General features: G+C 53.2%; 4 protein-coding genes across 4 annotated transcripts; 3 read left to right on the top strand and 1 right to left on the bottom strand.

Moving 5' to 3' along the window:
* Window positions 1-493: 493 nt before the first annotated feature.
* Window positions 494-3,647, top strand: PtrM4_096430 (CSE1, CAS-CSE protein involved in chromosome segregation; the record flags this gene model as incomplete). The annotated part of the gene is made up of 3 exons (XM_001933976.1): window positions 494-563; window positions 786-3,153; window positions 3,206-3,647. The coding sequence occupies 3 exons, from the start codon at window positions 494-496 to the stop codon at window positions 3,645-3,647; spliced, it is 2,880 nt and encodes a 959-aa protein (XP_001934011.1).
* Window positions 3,648-7,659: 4,012 nt separating this feature from the next.
* PtrM4_096420 (MtlD, Mannitol-1-phosphate-altronate dehydrogenase) lies at window positions 7,660-9,360 on the top strand (the record flags this gene model as incomplete). Its single annotated transcript, XM_001933978.2, has 1 exon — window positions 7,660-9,360. One exon carries the CDS (start codon window positions 7,660-7,662, stop codon window positions 9,358-9,360), a length of 1,701 nt encoding a protein of 566 aa, XP_001934013.1.
* Window positions 9,361-10,369: 1,009 nt separating this feature from the next.
* Window positions 10,370-11,208, top strand: PtrM4_096410 (metal-dependent hydrolase related to alanyl-tRNA synthetase HxxxH domain protein; the record flags this gene model as incomplete). The annotated part of the gene is made up of 2 exons (XM_066107189.1): window positions 10,370-11,150; window positions 11,201-11,208. The coding sequence occupies 2 exons, from the start codon at window positions 10,370-10,372 to the stop codon at window positions 11,206-11,208; spliced, it is 789 nt and encodes a 262-aa protein (XP_065962857.1).
* A 475-nt stretch (window positions 11,209-11,683) lies between these two features.
* Window positions 11,684-13,627, bottom strand: PtrM4_096400 (BetA, Choline dehydrogenase and related flavoprotein; the record flags this gene model as incomplete). The annotated part of the gene is made up of 2 exons (XM_066107188.1): window positions 11,684-13,410; window positions 13,504-13,627. 2 exons carry the CDS (start codon window positions 13,625-13,627, stop codon window positions 11,684-11,686), a joined length of 1,851 nt encoding a protein of 616 aa, XP_065962856.1.
* Between the last annotated feature and the right edge of the window lie 1,584 nt (window positions 13,628-15,211).

Below are 15,211 nucleotides of genomic sequence, written 5' to 3'. Positions count from 1 at the left end.
GGTCAGCGTGTTCGTCGAGTGCAGACGGCCGTGGTGGTGGTGGTGGTGGTGGTGGTGGTACCGCAGACAGCGGCCAGGTGGGAGAGAGAAAGCTATACAAGTGGCGCAGGCGCATCGAGTCTACCATGGAGGCTGGGCGAACGGATAGGCTTGGGAGCGGGGCTATAGGAGCCCATTTGCTGTCGCAATCGGTCGCGGGAGGGGGCGCCTGGGGGGGAAGAGTCGGGGTGGTGGCGTACTGGCGGAAAGAAGGTAGGCCAGCATCTCGTCGTATCTTGAATCGGCTGTACATGAAAATCAACGTCTGGGGTACAAGACCCCTGCCACACGCCTACGCCTACGCCTACCTAAACAAAGCTGCCAGCTGCAAGCTCCGAGCCCCACTAGCGTAGACAAACAGCAACCATCCGCCAAAACATTTGTTGCTCTTTTCCCCTCCCCTATTCTCCCCCTCCCCCCAATCAACTCGTGCCCTGGCTTCGCTCTTTTCATCATGGCCACCGATATCGCTACCCTCTCCGGCCTGCTCAACGCTAGTCTGGACCCGCGCCAGAACAAGCAGGGTCAGTAACTTTAACTTTCTTTCCCATAGTGCTACCTGTAGTGCACCTGACAAGTCTCGTTACGGCAGAGGGCGCATGTATTCGCGTCTTGAGGGGGTATACACGGTGCTCGTCCTACGTAGCCCCCGTTGTGCGCGTCATGTTGAGAACCACCATGGTCGCATATTTGCCCCTCTAACATGCCACTCACTTTCTGCAGCACGCCATGCTAACTTTTCGCAGCCGAGGCAGCCATTGCTCAGGAGCAGATCAAGCCAGGCTTCTCTCTCACCCTCCTTCAGATTGTAGCCTCGGACGCCAATCCCCCCAACACACGACTGGCCGCCGCGCTGTACTTCAAGAACTTTGTAAAGCGGAATTGGGTCGACGAAGATGGCAACTACAAGCTACCACAGGATGAGGTTGTGGCAATCAAGAGAGAGCTGATAGGCCTCATGGTCTCGGTCCCTGCAAACCTACAGGCGCAACTCGGCGAGGCCATTAGCGCCATTGCCGACAGCGACTTCTGGGAGCGATGGGATACCTTGGTCGACGACCTCATCTCGCGCCTCACACCAGACAACATAGTAGTAAACAATGGTGTACTGCAGGTCGCACATTCCATCTTCAAGCGGTGGCGGCCACTGTTCCGGTCCGACGACCTCTTCACTGAGATCAACCACGTCCTGTCCAAGTTCGGCACTCCCTTCCTCCAATTGCTCGAAAACACCGACACCCTCATTACAAACTCGCAGGGCGACCCCGAAAGACTCAAGGGCGCCTTCACCACCCTAGACTTGCTTCTCAAGCTATTCTACGATCTTTCCTGCCAGGATCTACCGCCCGTCTTTGAAGACCACATTAGCGTCATCTCAGGCCTCCTCCACAAATACCTCGTATTCGACAACGCCGCACTGCGTACCGACGACGACACCGAGTCAGGCCCACAAGAATATGTGCGCGCTGGCATCTTCGAGGCGCTTATGCTGTACATACAGAAGTATGAGGACGTTTTTGGCTCACAACTTGGTCAGTTTATTGAAACCACATGGGGCTTCCTCATGTCGGTTGGACTGGAGACAAAGTACGACATCCTAGTCAGCAAGGCCCTACAGTTCCTCACAGCTGTCGCCTCCACACAGCATGCCGAAGCTTTCAACAACCAAGACGTATTGGTACAGGTCATTGAAAAGGTCATCCTGCCGAACCTGACATTGCGCGAATCTGACGTGGAGCTATTCGAGGACGAGCCTATTGAGTTTATCCGCCGAGATCTAGAGGGATCCGACAATGACACCCGCCGACGCGCGGCTACAAACTTCCTGCGTCAACTCATGTCTCGTTTCGAATCACTCGTCACAGCCACATCAAAGAGATACATCGACGCCTACCTCGAGAACTATGCCAAGGATGCAGCCAACAACTGGAAGTCAAAAGACACTGCAGTCTACCTCTTCACTGCCATCGCCGCAAAGGGAACTGCCACTGCTGGTCAAGGTGTCATGAGTGTAAACGAGAATGTCAACATCCTGGATTTCTTCCAGCAACACATTGCAGCTGACCTGCAGGCTCAAGGCGCATCGCCAATCCTTAAGGTCGATGCCATCAAGTTTCTCTACGTCTTCCGCAGCCAACTATCACCAGACCTTTGGCGGGCAGCGTTCCCTCTGCTCGTTAACCAGCTCGGAGACGACAACTACGTCATCCACACTTACGCCGCCATCGCTGTCGAGCGTGCTCTATTTATGACGGACAGCAACCGACAACCTATCATTCCCAGGGGTGATGTTGTCAATTCATCCAAAGACCTCCTGGCGCATCTGTTCAAGCTCATCACCAAGAACTCCGCCCCAGAAAAGATCCAAGAGAACGAGTTCTTGATGAAGTGTGTCATGCGTGTGCTGATCTTCGTCCGCGACGGTATCCTACCGATATGCGAGACTGTGCTGCAAAACTTCATCAACATCGTCAAGGTCATCAGACACAACCCTAGCAACCCCAGGTTCCAGTACTACTTGTTCGAGGGCATTGGCGCTCTCGTCCGATTCGGTGCGCCCAAACACCCTCAGTTCTTTGAGGAGAAGCTGTATGAGCCATTTGCGGCATGCTTGCTAGCCCAGGTTGAGGAGTTCTCTCCATACATATTCCAACTCTTCTCAGCACTGCTAGAAGCAAACCCCTCCGGAGAGCTGAGTGAGTACTACAGGAGTCTGTTCACCATCATCATTCAAGGTGCGGTCTGGGAGCAGCGTGGTAACGTACCTGCATTGGCCCGTCTGCTGAGTGCAATGGTCGCTCGTGACGCACAGCACATTGTCGCACAGACGCAGCTGGAGCCCATTCTCGGTATCTTCCAGAAGCTGGTCACTAGCAAGGCCCATGAAACATACTCGTTCGAACTCATCGAATCTGTCGTGTCAAACATTCCCGCTGATGCGCTACAACCGTACTTTGTCACAATTCTTCAGTTGATGCTTACGAGGCTGTCCAACATGAAGACGGAGAATTTCCAGCAGCGGTTCATTTCCTTCTACCATTTTGTCTCTGCACGACTGGACAAGGGACTGGGTACGGACTTCTTCATTAGCGTCACGGACCAAATCCAGCACGAGTAAGTCACTATCTATTTGTTGAATACAGAGCATAGCACTAACGTCTACTAGCATTTTCAAACCAATCTACTTGACCGTTATCCTACCCGACACGCAGAAACTTGCTCGCCCCGTTGACCGAAAGACGGCGGTAGTGTCCTTTACTAAGACACTTGGCGATTCACAAGCGTTCGTCGATCGATACCCCAAGGGCTGGACGCTCACGACGCAACGGTTGATTGAGCTACTCGTCAACCCACCGGTGCCGACTGCAGCAGATGACATCATTCCCGACGCGGATGTGGATGAGCTTGGCTTTGGCGTTGGCTTTACACAGCTCAACACTTGCAAGAAGGCGCCTCGCGATCCGTTCCCAGAAATTGGAGATGTGAAGCAGTGGGTTGGACAATATCTGAAGGATGCAGACACGCGGCACAGTGGTCGCATCGTCAAGATTGTGCAGGAGCGCCTTGACGACACATCTAAGCAGGCTTTGGCGGGATACCTAAGCTAAGAAGCGGGTAGATATCCCCAAGCCTCGTTGAGCAATTGACGTGGTCGCGCGTGGGAGCAGCTAGTGGGGGAAGAAGCAGAAAGAAGGAAAGGAAACAACACTGGCTTTACGGTGTTTTTGGAAGATATGATACCAGGTGGACAAAAAAGCGGTGCGAGTTTTAATATGACGGAAACCCGATACAACGAGAAGCGGAATCTACTACCATTTTCAAGTTCGATGAAGCTAAGTTGAGTAGTGAGAAAAGAAAGTCAAGGTGCGAGTTGCGTGTGCAGGTACGGGTATTGGGTGAACTTGACTAGGCCACACCTCCTGCACGCACAACTCATACTGTCATCTTCTCTTATTCTCCGACACATGTAACAGCAGCAGCAGCAGCAGCAACACGTGTTTAGCCCCTTTTTTCACGATACCTTGCATTACCTTGTCTTATCTTATCGAACGATGTTGTCTCTTCGGCCAAAATGTCCACGTGAGAGCAAATAAGTAAGCCTCCTTTCCCCCCTCACCCCTATGATCGCAGGACATGTGACATGCACCACGCATCAGGTGGACACGCAAAATAAAAATTCACATACTCCAGAGCTTTTAATAACACACATTCATTTCGCAAGCTTTCGCTTCTCGTTTTAATCCCAGATTGCTATACAATTGCCCGTGTTTCCCCCCGCCCCTATTAGTCATGCTCGCTTCCCGAAAGAGGGAGAGCACGCGAGGCGAGGTACATGTGACATGTGAGACGGCTACATGACGGAAACGCTGTATGACGGAAACTTGTAAAACGGAAACCGGAGACGGAGACGGAGACGGAGGATAGCGAGCAGAAGCAGTAATTGGGAAAAGGAAACCGCGGGACCGCGGGAGTCTACGTGGGCGGTTGTGATACGGGGGTTGAACTTGACCGGCTAGGTAAGTAGATAGACTATCTAACCATCAGATTACATAGATCGAACGATGACCCTAAGCGTGCGCGAGCGTCTGTGTACTGGATATGGCACCAGAGATACTGTATAGCCCTACCTGTCTGGCAGCCAAGCACCACGTTTCGATAACACACGCTACCTATGGATACGTCCGTTGTAACAGCAGCAGCTAAAACCAAAGCCAAGTCCTAAACCTTAAAAGCTAAAGTACCGTGGGGGGGGAGAAAGTGGTGTATCAAGTTGGGCTGGGCGAACGGTTGTGTCTCAGCGTCGGCTTGGTTACATGTCCTGCTTGGCGGAATGAAAGAGTAGCTTGGCTCGAGTAGGTACAGTAGTCAAGTTTATGTGTATGTATGGCGCGGGTTTGACGGTGCGGTGCCGGTGCGGGCTTGGTCGCCCCCGCGGAGAATTTCGCATGGACATGGGCGTGAGCATGGGCGTGGTTTTGGCAGCAGGTAGGGGGGAAGGCGCACGGGCCAAGCACGTCCGCCGTCTAGTTTTTTCGCTCGCTCGCAGCTCGGGGCAGATGCACAGTGGCGTGCTGCTTGCTTCCCTTCGCTTACCTTGCTGTGCGTTTACGGATCGAGCGGAGCAAGCAGTCCCACTCCGGCCCTGAAGTCCCTGAAGCCAACCCCACCGCCACTGTGTGACAGATGGGGATTGATGTCATGGGAGGCGAAAACACCATGAGAAAATCCAGTCTGAAGAGAATGTAATTTCTTTACTTTTGTGAAGTGGGGTTTGGTTACGTTGGGATGGGATGAGCTGGTCATGTTTGTGACAACAAGGGATTGCTTCTTTTCTCTCTCTCTCGATAGGTACCCAAACGGCAGCTAGTAGGGATGTGCGCAGTGTGTTTATTGAAAGGCCTGGCTGTGCAAAGAAAGAGCTTCAGCGGTTGCGAGTGCGTAGGCTGGGTGTCTTGGCTTGGCTCTGGCTTTGCAGTTTCAAAAAACATGTACACAGACTCTGTTGTAATGCTGATGCTGACACACGCACAAAGCTTCCAAGCTTTTCTCGGGTCGTGTCAAAGCAGACAAAGTGAAGGGGCGGCCCTTACGGGGAAACAACAGCTACGAAGTACGGAGTACCTTGCTGAAGGCCGGGGTAACAGCATTCTCTGTCTGCACGCGTGGACACCGGGGTAAAAGGAGGAGATGAGGTGCACATGTCAAGAGGTCAGGTGCACCATCTCTCCAGCTCCGTGCACGACTGGCAGCGGCTCTATTTTGATTGCGACCCCGGGTATGCACTGCATCGTGAGGGTACGTATCCTTTTCTCCAGAGGGTCAGAGACCTTTCTGCGGCAGGAGAGCCTACACGTGCAGCGGAATGCGCTAACAAAGGCATCCGGAAGCTTCTAAGGGCGTGCGCGTTCGATAGATTGCGTGCGGCATGTGGACCACGCCCAAGAGTCGCAGGGCAGCAGGGTAGGGTGGATTGGTAGGGCAGAAGGGGCCTGGGCAAGGCGGCGGCGGCGTGGAACAAGGTCAGGCCCCCTCGCGACCGCAGACGTGGGAATACTTCGCTTCTGTTTCGGAAGCTTATCTATCGTTCAAGTTTCTTCGCCACCCACACCCTCGCAACGTCTACTGCAAGACTTGCGCGGTTCGAGAAGGAGGACGGCAGGACTAGGACTAGCGAGATACAGATTGCGCCTCTTGTTCCTTCGGGTTGTGCGAAACGAGTATAACCGCTCGTGTTTCCGCTGCTGTCGGGGCGGACATTGGTGGAGATGCGACGGCGGAAAGAACAAAGTGACATGGGTGGTCGTTGTTGACCTGGAGCTATCTTGAGACTTGTTCGGCTTTTTTGGAGTGCCATGCGGCATACTGCATAGGGCTTGGAAGCTCGACGCGACTGCAGAAGCATCAGTCGATCTGATAGCTGTTGGACAGCGGCAGCGGTGGACAGCGCATTGCGGACGACGGACTGGACTGCAAGGCTACCTTTCGCGGGGATGATGTGCCGGTACCGGTGCGGTCGCATGAGGCTCAAGCTGCACAGCGCAGATCCTTTTGGTGGCCGTTTGAGATCGTCGGGACTTGTATCTTGTACAGGACTGGCTGGTAGGCACAAGTCGGTGAACGAGTCAGAAGAGGTATGACGAAGTTGAGAAGACGCCAGCAGATGCAGCCAGCATTCCCATTGCCTCAACAGATTGTCATCCTGGAGATGCTTCACGATGCTATTCGTGTTGGACAGATGCAGACCCAGGCTAAGATGTACCTAGGTACCCCGGGTGCATAGATAGCGATCCTGAGGAACACACCGGTCGCCCAGTCGCCACAGCGCTCGCGGATGCATTAAGCCAAGAGAGATGAAAATACGGTCAATCGCCGTGAGACTTGCCAACTAGGTCCGGTCAGCAAAAGAGTCCAGAGGAGTCCGTCACCGTCGTTGTCGGCGGCCCAGCCGAGCCGTCGGTGTTCCTGGCGGTACCCCCACCCCCACGCGACTCAGCGGTGAACGGTGAAAGCCACACAGATGCGATTTCATCTGGGCAGCTGTCTTTGGCCGCTGGCGTGCGAACCTACCTGAGCCAGCACGCCATAATTGTGCAATCCGCACAAAGTCGCCGGCCAGCAGCTGCATTACGGCGTAATTGTGGCTCCCAGATCCAAGCGGCGGAAGCGGGAGTGCAAAGTCTGAAACCCTTATCCAGTCTAAAAATCGGGTCATCTTCTCCACGACGCGTCAAAGCAAAAGTTTGATTCTGGCGTCGTCCCAAGCCGCCGAATCGTTCCTGCACAGTTTGTGAGTTTGGGCCAACGGCACGCACCACCAGCCCGCGACATACACAACACAATGCAAGCCGCAGCCTCCTTTCGCCCACCCACGTTTCCCAAAGCACAGGCTATCAGCCTCCGTCTGCGACTCATAATCCACCATGTCTAGACCCTCTGAAAAAAAAAGGGGCCCTAACGCTATGGTCTTTTTTTGGGGCAACATGCTCAAGGCCCTACCATTGTGCCCACAAAAAGGACTGAGCAGTCTGGTTATAAATGTTTGAACATCCCGTCTTGTCCTCTGCTCATTCTCCCATTTCCCTCTATACCAACATACCTTTATCCATTCACACTTACACAATGCCTCCTCAAGTCGCCAGGAACCTCCTCCGCGCCGCTCGCGCTCGAGCTGTCTTCCAGTCGACACGGCCAGCCCATCGTCGCCCTGCTGCCATCAGCTGCAGGTTCCAGAGCACAGAGGCTGTCCGCCAGACACCCTCAGACGTCTACCAAGCACCACCCAGGGGCTTTGTTCCCCGAAAGGAGGAGAAGTTTGTTCCTACACAGTCACGCAAGGCAGCACCTGCCGCTACTTTGAAGCTCAACAGCAAGAACCTGTCCTCGCTCCAGAATGTCTCTGTCCCTACCTACAAGAGGCACGGCGTCAAGCAGGGTATCGTCCACGTTGGTGTTGGTGGTTTCCACCGCGCCCATCTTGCAGCTTATGTCGACACCCTCCTCGAACAGTTCAACGTCCAGGACTGGTCCATCTGTGGTGTTGACCTCCAGCCATTCGCCGCTCCTATGCGCGATGCTCTCAAGCCCCAAGACAACCTCTACACCATGATCGAGCGTGCCGCAGACGGTACCAGCGCCCGCGTCATTGGCAGTATCACCGACTACCTCTTTGCTCCTGACAGCGCCGAGGCTGTTATCGCCAAGATGGCCCACCCCGACACCCACATCGTTTCCATGACTGTCACCGAGAGCGGTTACTACATGAACGAAAACACCCACGAGCTCCAGATCGACCACCCAGACGTTGCCGCCGACCTTGCTGGTGAGCAGCCCGCACGCACCGTCTTCGGTTACCTCTATGCCGCCATGGCCAGGCGCCACGCAGCTGGTCTCCGCCCCTTCACCGTCCTCTCCTGCGACAACATGCAGAAGAACGGTGACATCAGCCGCAACATGCTTGTTTCGTTTGCCCGCCACGCCGGAAACAACGAGGTCGCCGACTGGATCGCCAGCAACGGTGCTTTCCCCAACAGCATGGTCGACCGTATCACTCCCCGTACCAACGACGAGGACAAGGTCAGCCTAGCCAAGAACTTTGGTGTTGAGGACGCATGGCCAGTCGTCACCGAGCCCTTCCACCAGTGGGTGCTCGAGGACAAGTTCGTCGATGGCCGCCCTCCTTTCGAGAAGGCCGGTGTCCAGATCGTTCCCGACGTCCACCAGGTCGAGGAGTACGAGATGATTAAGCTTCGTCTCCTCAACGGCAGCCACTCTGCCATGGGTTACGCTGGTCAGCTCGCTGGCTTCACCTACATCCACGAGGTCATCAGCCACCCCGTCTACCGCCAGTTCGTCATCAACATGATGCAGCAGGAGGTCAAGCCCCTTCTCCCCCAGATCCCCGGTGTCAGCGTCGACGACTACTGCAACACCCTTCTCGGTCGCTTCTCCAACCCCACCCTCAAGGATGAGCTCCCACGTATCTGCCTCGGCGGCAGCGGCAAGATCCCCCAGTTCATCATGCCCAGCATTGCCGAGCAGATCATCGCTGGTGGACCTCTCCGCCGCCTGACTCTCGTCGCCGCTGCATGGTTCCGCTACAACAAGGGTATCGACGATGCGGGCAACGCCTTCAAGGTCGACGACCCCATGGTTGAGGAACTCCAGGCCAAGGCCGCCGAGGGCCCCATTGCCCAGCTCCAGATCAAGAACCTCTTTGGTGACGACCTCCGCCAGGACAAGCGCTTCGTTCAAGAGCTGAAGACCGCTTTGGAGGGCTTGGAGCGTGAGGGTGCTCTCGCTATGATTGAGAAGTACGCTTAAGTTTGTCGTTGTTGAAAAAAGGCATCATTAGGGAAAGGGAAAGAAAGATACCCAGGGTTGGCTTGTGCGCTTTTCCTTGATAGAAAGTCATCATCTTCGGCAGGCAATTTCTCTTTTTGTTTCATGTTTACATCGCGGGAAGGAAAGCGTTGAGCACTATAGATGATCTAGATGGGTTTCTCAGCCAGTTGGTCATTAGTTGTTGGGCATCTTCTTTTTGTTTAGTTTGGCGTTTGAGCTACAAAAGCAAAGTCTATCGCAAGCGTTTTCATTTTTATCATAGCTTTTATCTTTGTAATCACTCAGCAACATGCTTTTGGTTATCTACTGCCGCTTTCAATACATTGAAGTTGTTACAAGTAAGACCTTTCTCGATCATCGCCTCTACTATGATTCTGTGACTAATTATCATCGTTCGAAGCCCAAGAAGGATGAAGAGGTCGGATAAAAGCTTTCACAGCAGTTAACGCAAAGCTCGCTGTTCCGATGATTTCGTAGGTAGAACAGCAAATCCTACATTTACAATTTCTCCAAGCTTGGTTTCTGCAATGTGTAAGGAAGGAATGCTAAGCGAGCGGCAAAACTACGTCAAGACCTTACATTTTGTTATGTACCTTCCTAAAGCGGTATAGCGTATGTACTTGCGATCTTCTAAAGGGCGTGTAGGATTACCTCATCAATGCTATCCCCACATGATTTGGACTCTATATAGGAAAGCTGTGTTCTTCGGAAGGAAGCTGAATATAGCTGTTATTTAAAAGGGTTTCCTTCTTGACATACGTACAAAGCGGCAAAGTCCAGTATTTTCTTCGGCACAAGTAGCTGTTCTGAACCATCGCATCTGCGACCATCTCTTTCTCCATTGCTCCACAACAACGTCACGATAGCTATACGTATCACTGTCCGACTCGCCAACAAGTCTTTTGGTATCAGCAGTACGAGGAAGAACACTTGTTTATATCGCACTACCCAAGTTCTTCGCTGTGCCACCCCACCACCAACGGCAACAATGTCAGAACCCGCCGACCCCCTCGCCCACAGGACGATACCGCTCTACCAAACTCAAGGTCAACTGTACGAACACAAGACTAGTTTAGTCTCCGTACAGCCACTATCCTCTCTCCCTGAAGAGACCCGAGCGCTATTCAAACCAGCGTCGCCCGCTTCACAAGGAAAAGACGGAGAAGCAGGACAAGAAGCACAAAACGCGCCGGAACCGCATGTACTCACCGTCTCGGAAACGATTTTCCACGCCCAAGGTGGCGGACAACCATCAGACACAGGAACCATGACCACAGCTACAACACCCCCAGAAAGCGGAGACAAAGCAAAAGAAACGACCTTCACCGTCAGCCAAGTCCGCTCTCTCCCCACCGGCGCAATCCTCCACATGGGCTTCTTCCCTTCCTCCTCACCATTCACACCCCCAACCCACCTCCGCCAAGCCATCAACATCCCCCTCCGCACCCTGCACTCCCGCCTCCACACAGCCGGCCACGTAATCGGCCTCGCCGTAAATACGCTAATCCAACGCGGCGACCTCCCCAACACAATCGCAGACAGCAAAGCAAGCCACTATCCCAATGCCGCCTACGTAACTTTCACAGGCTCCATCCCGTCCACCCTGGCACCTACCATCCAATCCACCGTCGACGAAATGGTCGCGCAGGACCTCCCTGTCAGCATCTTCTTCTGGGATGAAGACAGGGCGAGGCGCGAGTGCTACGGTGTTGGCGATGGGGCCGAGTTGAAAGGGGATGAGATGGGTGTTAGGGTTGTGGAGATGGGGGGTAAGGGGAGCTATCCGTGTGGGGGGACGCATGTGGAGAGATTGGGGGAGTTAGCTAGGGTGGTGGTGAAGGGGGTTAAGAGGAGTAAGAGGGTTAGTCGGATTAGCTATGATGTTGCGGACGTGTGAGGTGATGTGATCATAGGTGGTAGGAGGGTGGTGGGGGCGATGATGGATGGAGTATAGAAACGTTGCGTTTAATGTTGTCTGAAGCTGGAGAGTTATGATTGTAAAGTGAAGTGCAAGCAAGCTGCAGTGGCGTTTGAGCAACCAACCTGTCACGTACAACTACCGAAGAGCAAAGAACAGAATCGTAGACAAGGATCTAACCAAGAAAGCAAAATCGCAATTTTTGCAGCTATACACTCACTCATCAGTATCGATCTGCATGCCTTCTGGGATGGCAAACATTATGATAGAAGTAAATATCGAATTGAATTCAACTACACATTAAACAACAACCTCCTTTGCTTAATACCAGTTAAGTTCCTCCAATCCCAAGCTTATCCAGCAGAAAAATCAAACTTCTAACTTCTAATAGGTCCTCTCATCTCCGTTGTCCTCTCTCACCATATCCGCACCCTTCTCAGCAACCATGTAGATACTTGCCAAGATGTTGGCATCAGGCAGAATAGGAACGATACTGCAGTCAATAACCCTCAAGCCATCAACACCATAGACCCTCAACCTCTCGTCTACCACACCACCCTTGTCCTCTGGCAACATGCGAACGGTGCCAGTAGCGTGCCAGTTAGGGATAGTGTTTGCCTTGACGTACTTGAGGATAGCCTCGTGGTCATCGTCCGCGACGGCAGGGCCGGGGCTGACTTCGCCGGAGTTGGGGCCGATGGTGAATTGCGACAGGGCCGGGTGGCGCAGCATGGCACGGAGGTACTTGAAGGACTCAATAGCGATCGCGGCGTCGGTGGGGTCGGCGTAGTAGTTGCTGTTGACGAGGGGCAAGTCTGACATTGAGCCTGAGCGTAGTGTGATTGAACCGCGCGAGAGCTGCACCATGCTGGATGCAGTGAGGGACATGTAGGATTCGTTACCCCGGGGCGCATAGAATGGTGTTGGGATCCACGGGTACCACACACTCTCGAATAGGTACTCGACGTGCGTTTGGTTGGTGAGACCGGCATCGATGACGGCAGTTGCGTTCATGTCGCGGAGTTGTTGCTCAGAGAACTTTTGGAAGCCGTTGGTTACACCCGAGGGCGCGGTGTACTGACCTGTTAGGTTGGTGTAGAAGAGATTCTGGGCGGCGCGTAGGCTACTGGCGTTGCGCGACATGTCGGTGGTTGAGGCGCCGTCTTGGACCCGGGCCATGATGCTGAAGACGGAGTGGTCGTTGAGGTGCTGACCAACATTCTCGTTGATGACAACGGGTGTGATGGCGTGCTTCTCAAGCTCTGCTTTGGGGCCAATGCCGGAGGTAATGAGTAGCTGGGGTGATTGGAAAGCACCCAAGCTGACAATGACTTCCTTGCGAGCTCGGACTCGGTTGACCAAGGCGGTACGCTGTTCAATGTAGTTGACGCCGATAGCACGAGGCTTGCTACCTGTAGTGTCCATGATAAGTCCAGAAACAGGTGCGTCGTGCAGGACTTTGAGATTGGTCCGGTTAGCAGCTTGCTTGTAGAAACTGTCGTAGCTCGAGCTTCTCCTGAGTTTATCGTCCATCGTGATGGTGCCGTGCTTGACACCTTCACTATTTCCAAGGTTCAAATCTTGAACGATAGGAATATTCGCAGCTTCAGAGCATGCAACGACGAACGCTTCAGTAGAAGGTGCAACATAGCCTTGGAAGTTGAGCTGCAGGGGCCCGTCTCCGTAGGCAGTGGGTTCATACGTCTTGTACTTCATCGTAAATTGAGAGAGCTCTGGTGACAAGGCTGGCGGGTTGATCTTGGTGCTCTTCTTGAAGTAATGGTAAATATCGTTCCAGCCCCATCCGTTGTTTCCAGCCTCGACCCAGCTGTCATATACACTGGCTGAACCTCGGGCGTAGTAGAGACCGTTGATCGCGCTAGAGCCACCGAGACCACGTCCACGAAGGTACTGTAGAGTACGGTTGCCCAAGTGCTCTTGCGGAGTGGTAGTGAAGCCCCATTCGATCAAGCTGCCCTTGAGAAACTGGTTGCCTCCTGGTGATTCGTATGCGAGGACTTGCTCGGGACTGGGTCCAGCTTCCAGTACGAGTACTGTGAACTTGCCGGACTCCGTCAGGCGATTCGCTAGAACCAAACCAGCTGTTCCTCCTGTATATTGTTAATTTATGGACTTGAATCATGAAACAAGACTGGTAAAGCTGGAGAACTGGGGTGTGATGATGACGAGAAAGACCAACGTACCACCCGCGATGACGAAGTCATACTCCTCATTGAACTCAGCCTGGGGCGTTGCTGTTGTCAATGAGAATAGCGAGGAAAGCGAAAGCAATAGGCAAGTAGACGTCTGTTTGGTAAAGGACCGCATATTGAACTCGGATCAGGCTGCACCTGTGGACTACAAGTGTCCAGGAACAACAGGGGAAGTGTAATGGCCTTTTATATCGGGCGAACATAGAGCCTTGGAGCGATAGCAAGGGCAAATGACGCTGACTACAGCAGACACGGTACGAAATGATGCGGTATCCATGCTGGTACCGAGAGCAAAGCCGCCTGATGAGTAGCCAAGGCTCCGTGTTCAAGCCTCATGGGCCTCCATGGGCTCAAGGCACACTCTTGTTGTAAAATACAGTGCTGACGGCTCAGGGAAGGCTCATTGTGAGCGCTACCGGCCTTCCCGGGAGGGCTGCGCCAAGTATTATTGGGGCGTGTTCCCTCATGGAAGGCCCCACATGGACATCTTAAATTCTAAGAAACAGGTTGTGTAAGTACCGGTGAGGGTTTTCTTAAGACAGGCGTGACGACATAGGTATAGCAGATGAAGGTTAGCAGAAAGGCATCGCAAGCATGTCCCTGAGCTAACTGACAATTACCCCGGAGGGCGTCGGCATCATCATAAAGGAGAAATAGGCTTAGTAATACTGTATGGCAATTCTAAGGTCCCGCATGGTGGTATAGTATACTGAAACAAGGCATCATCGTCATTGCCAAGCCTGGTATTACGCGAGATCGCTGCGCCGCATTGGTGTCCGTATCGGGCATGACATGTAAGCTTGCCCAGCGTAGCGGGCCGGTAGTTGCTCACTCACAATTCTTCAACGCAGACCGGTACCAATCGTAGGCGCGTGGCGGTGGCAGATAAAGAAGGTGTCTCCGGAGGTGCGGGGAAGCCAAGCTATGCGAAAATGACGCGCAATATGGTACCACCGTATAAGCATCGGCACGGGCATGAAGCCCTGTCGGGAACTAATCGGCTGCGCCGGAACAGCGACCGAGTAAACCTTACTGTAAGTTTGTAAGGGGTGCCAGGACAACCAGAGCGGCCCTCTGTGGCTCAGACGGCAATTCCCTCGATACACAGACACATAACTGTGTCACATCAATATCTCCTATTCAACAGTAGTTGAACTTCAATATGCAGTCATTTCTTGAAAGGCGTCATTTTGCTGTATCCACGGGTGTGGTATCTCTGCATCCTTTCGGCTTCGTTCTCATTCCAACTGGGTCATTGTTTCAGCTTGTAATTTCAATTCATGAAGAAGATTGAAGGCAGAGCCAAAGTACACTTCTCCCAAACTTCGATCGCGATGGGGGAAAAGGACAAAGGTAACGAGAATGATTGAATGGAAGCTGGTTCGTTTGTCGATCATGATATTGTGTCAGCGCGTATTCGTACAGCCCCAGCTCAATGTGGCTTAAATGGGCGATGTGCAGAATTGTCAGACAGAATCGCCGAAGGCTTTCATGTACCTTCAGGATGACTGCAGTATGCAAATCTCTTTAGCGTGGCAATCAACTGTTCGTCAAATTACCAGGACGTGCTATACATCCTTGTTTCCCTATACAGGTCGTCCTGTCTGGTTCGACTTGAGCACAGTTCACGTTCCCGAAGGCAGGTTGCAACTGGAGTTGCACGTGCGGGAGTGTCGGATATGGCTGATGTAAGCTGTCC

Source organism: Pyrenophora tritici-repentis, chromosome 4 (genome assembly GCF_003171515.1).
Source record: "Pyrenophora tritici-repentis strain M4 chromosome 4, whole genome shotgun sequence".
Taxonomy (NCBI): domain Eukaryota; kingdom Fungi; phylum Ascomycota; class Dothideomycetes; order Pleosporales; family Pleosporaceae; genus Pyrenophora; species Pyrenophora tritici-repentis.
Note: the sequence above shows the minus strand (reverse complement) of the source record. Positions and strands in the feature narration are given on the sequence as shown.